This window comes from Dipodomys ordii, unplaced genomic scaffold (genome assembly GCF_000151885.1).
Source record: "Dipodomys ordii isolate 6190 unplaced genomic scaffold, Dord_2.0 Scaffold108, whole genome shotgun sequence".
NCBI classification, from domain to species: domain Eukaryota; kingdom Metazoa; phylum Chordata; class Mammalia; order Rodentia; family Heteromyidae; genus Dipodomys; species Dipodomys ordii.
This window is the reverse complement of record NW_012267324.1, coordinates 700,853-703,420: the sequence shown is the minus strand read 5'-3', so window position 1 is coordinate 703,420 and position 2,568 is coordinate 700,853. Positions and strand designations below refer to the sequence as shown.

Sequence of the window (2,568 nt, the reverse complement as noted above, 5' to 3'; positions counted from 1 at the left end):
CCCCGCCGGGGCCCAGTTAATTCCCCCCCCCCAGGCCCAGCTCAGGGCCCCGCGGTTCCGCCCCACCCCAGGGCCTTTGCGCTCACTGCTCCCTCCTCATTCCCATCTCTCCTCATTCAGACCAACCCGGGGAGCTCAAAGCCCTTCCCTGGCTCTCCCACCGGTGCACAGCCCTGCTCATGAGCTCTGTGCCTCAGTCTCCCCACCAGTAAAAAAAAAAAAAGCAGCTGAAACTGGAGGAGTAAGGAGTTGGAGGAGGTGTTTAAGCAGCGGAGGATGGAGTCTGCTTGTTAGAAGCTCCCTCCCTCCCTCCCTATCTGTATTCTACACAAGGGTTAAAGAGGTGCCTCATCAGCCCAGGCAGCAAAGTCCCATCGCCAACTCAAACCACCAAAAAGCCCAAAGTGAAGCTGCAGCTCAAGTAGTAGAGAGCCAGCTCTGAGTGGAAAAAGGTAAGGGGCAGTGTGCGCCCAGGCCCCGAGTTCAAGGGCCAGGCCCAGGGCCAGGACACAGACAAAGCAAGGACAAGAGCACCCGGCCCAGGGGGCCTGCACTGCCCTGCCCGGAGTAAATGATGGGGCCAGGGGTGTGGTGCAAATAAAGGGGAGAAGCAGCCGGATGCCAGTGGCTCACGCCTGTCATCCTAGCTACTCAGGAGGCTGTGATCTGAGGATCGCCATTCAAAGCCAGCCTGGGGAAGGAAAGTCCACGAGACTCTTATTACCAATAAGCCACCAGAAAACCGGAAGTGGTGCTGTGGCTTAAGCGGTAGAGCGCTCGCCTTGAGCTGAGGGACAGCGCCCAGGCCCAGAGTTCAAGCCCCAAGACAGACCAAAAAATTAAATAAAGGCCCTGAGTTGGGACTCCGAGTCTGGAGCCTAGGCCCTGATGTGAGGTCTGCCGGGGCCTTCAACCCAAGGGGGGCCGGGGAGCCAGGACAGACAGTTGCCCTCAAGTGTAAAGGGATGCAGAGATGTCATGAGTGGGGCCTCGTCTGAGACAGGCTTGCTGGTAGTGTACGGCCTTGAATCTGTGGTCCTCCTACCTCAGCCTCCAACCCTAGGATTACAGGCACGTACCACCCTGCCTGGCTGTTTAAGAGGAGCCTTTCGCAGCTTCTTGAGAAGAAGCCATCTTTAAAGCAGAAGAGTCTCGGGTTGGACACTGGGAAGACAGGCCGGACTGGCCCAGGACACCTCAGCACAGGCCTGGGGCTCGTCCACAGGGTGGACCCGCCCCATGCCTCCAAAGGCCTGTGATAGCTCTGGGCTCTGCAGGAGGTCAGGGCGTGATGGCAGGATCCTAGCCCAGGCCCCGAACATGCGGGGTCCCCTCAGCCCCCTGGGCAGGGCCGGAGGCTGGACCTCCGGCAGCCCTCAGTCAGGAGAAAGCACCGGCCACCTTTTGCCTTAATCTGCCTGAGTTCCTGCCCTGGGCAAACACGGAAAGCAGGGGTGAAGGGTGGAGAGCGAGCACGAGAGGTAAGAAAACACATGGCTGCCGGGAAGGAGGCACCACGGTGTGGGGCTGGGGGCCGGTGAGCCGGGGGGCCTGGGCACAAGCCAGGAGGCCCCCACAGAACCTAACAGATCCCTGCTGCCCAGGGCCAGATCGGCGGGCAGGGTAGCGAGGTCGGTGGCGCCGGCCCCGCCCCACTCACCCTCCTTCCGCATGCCCACCCGGAAGCACTTCTTAAGGCGGCAGTACTGGCACTGGTTCCGGTGGTGCTGGTCGATCTGGCAGTCCCGGTTGGACCTGGATAGGGACAGAGACCCGGGCTTTGTGAACCCTGGCTCCCCCCCCACTCCTCCCCCTCCACTCCCTGGCTGGACCTGGGGGGGGGGCAGAGGCCAGGGCTGAGCCCATGCCCCCCCCCTCTGCCCCCAAGCTCCTTGGCTGGGACAGGTGTGCAGAGGACGACGACGGGAGTGGGCCCCGCGGGATGCATGAGTCCATGGGACAAAGTTTGTGAGCACACAGTGGAACTGGGTTTTGCAGGATGAACAGGAGTTGGGGGAGGGGAAAGGCATTTCCAGCAGAGGGTGGGGAGTACCACTTGTCTAGGGGTCCCGGCAGGGGTGCCAAGAAGCAAGGGAGGAATGAGGAAATGGGGGGGCACCTGGCCTCCTCCGCGGCCAGCCCCAGGCTGAAGACCTGACCCTGTGTTCCGATGCCCCCGGCCCGTGTGTGCGCATCCTGCCACTGCGGCGCAGGGTGCCCGGAGGCTGGAGTGCCCCCCCACACTTTCCACAGGACGCACAGGGCCTGGGGACCCCAACATGCGCCGGGAGTCCGGGGACGGGGCTGGGGTTCCGGCCAGGATGGGGCCCCAAGTCCAGGAACAAAGCCCGGAGCAGCGAGGGGAGGGCCTGGGCGGCGGCGTGGAACCGGCCGGGACAGCCCCCCGCCGTCCGGGTCCTCTGTCCTGGGGGGCGCACCCCCAGCCTCTGCCTCAACTTCCCCAGCTCTGGAATGGGGGCGTGTGTCAGCTCCGCTGGGCGCCCCTGGGGCTGGCCGCCCACGGCGCTGCCCGGAGCCCTGGCCTCCACGGCGCCAGGCGGCCTCGGG

At 63.9% G+C, this 2,568-nt stretch overlaps 1 protein-coding gene across 1 annotated transcript in view; it reads right to left on the bottom strand.

Annotated features, from left to right (window-relative positions):
* The window catches only part of Nr2f6 (nuclear receptor subfamily 2, group F, member 6), a gene marked incomplete at its 5' end in the record, with an annotated part of 3,338 nt that extends 1,515 nt beyond the window's left edge, over positions 1–1,823 (bottom strand). Inside the window, one exon of the mRNA XM_013028292.1 lies at positions 1,516–1,823. Coding sequence (XP_012883746.1) covers positions 1,516–1,823 — 308 coding nt within the window. The remainder of the gene's footprint in view (positions 1–1,515) is intronic.
* Between the last annotated feature and the right edge of the window lie 745 nt (positions 1,824–2,568).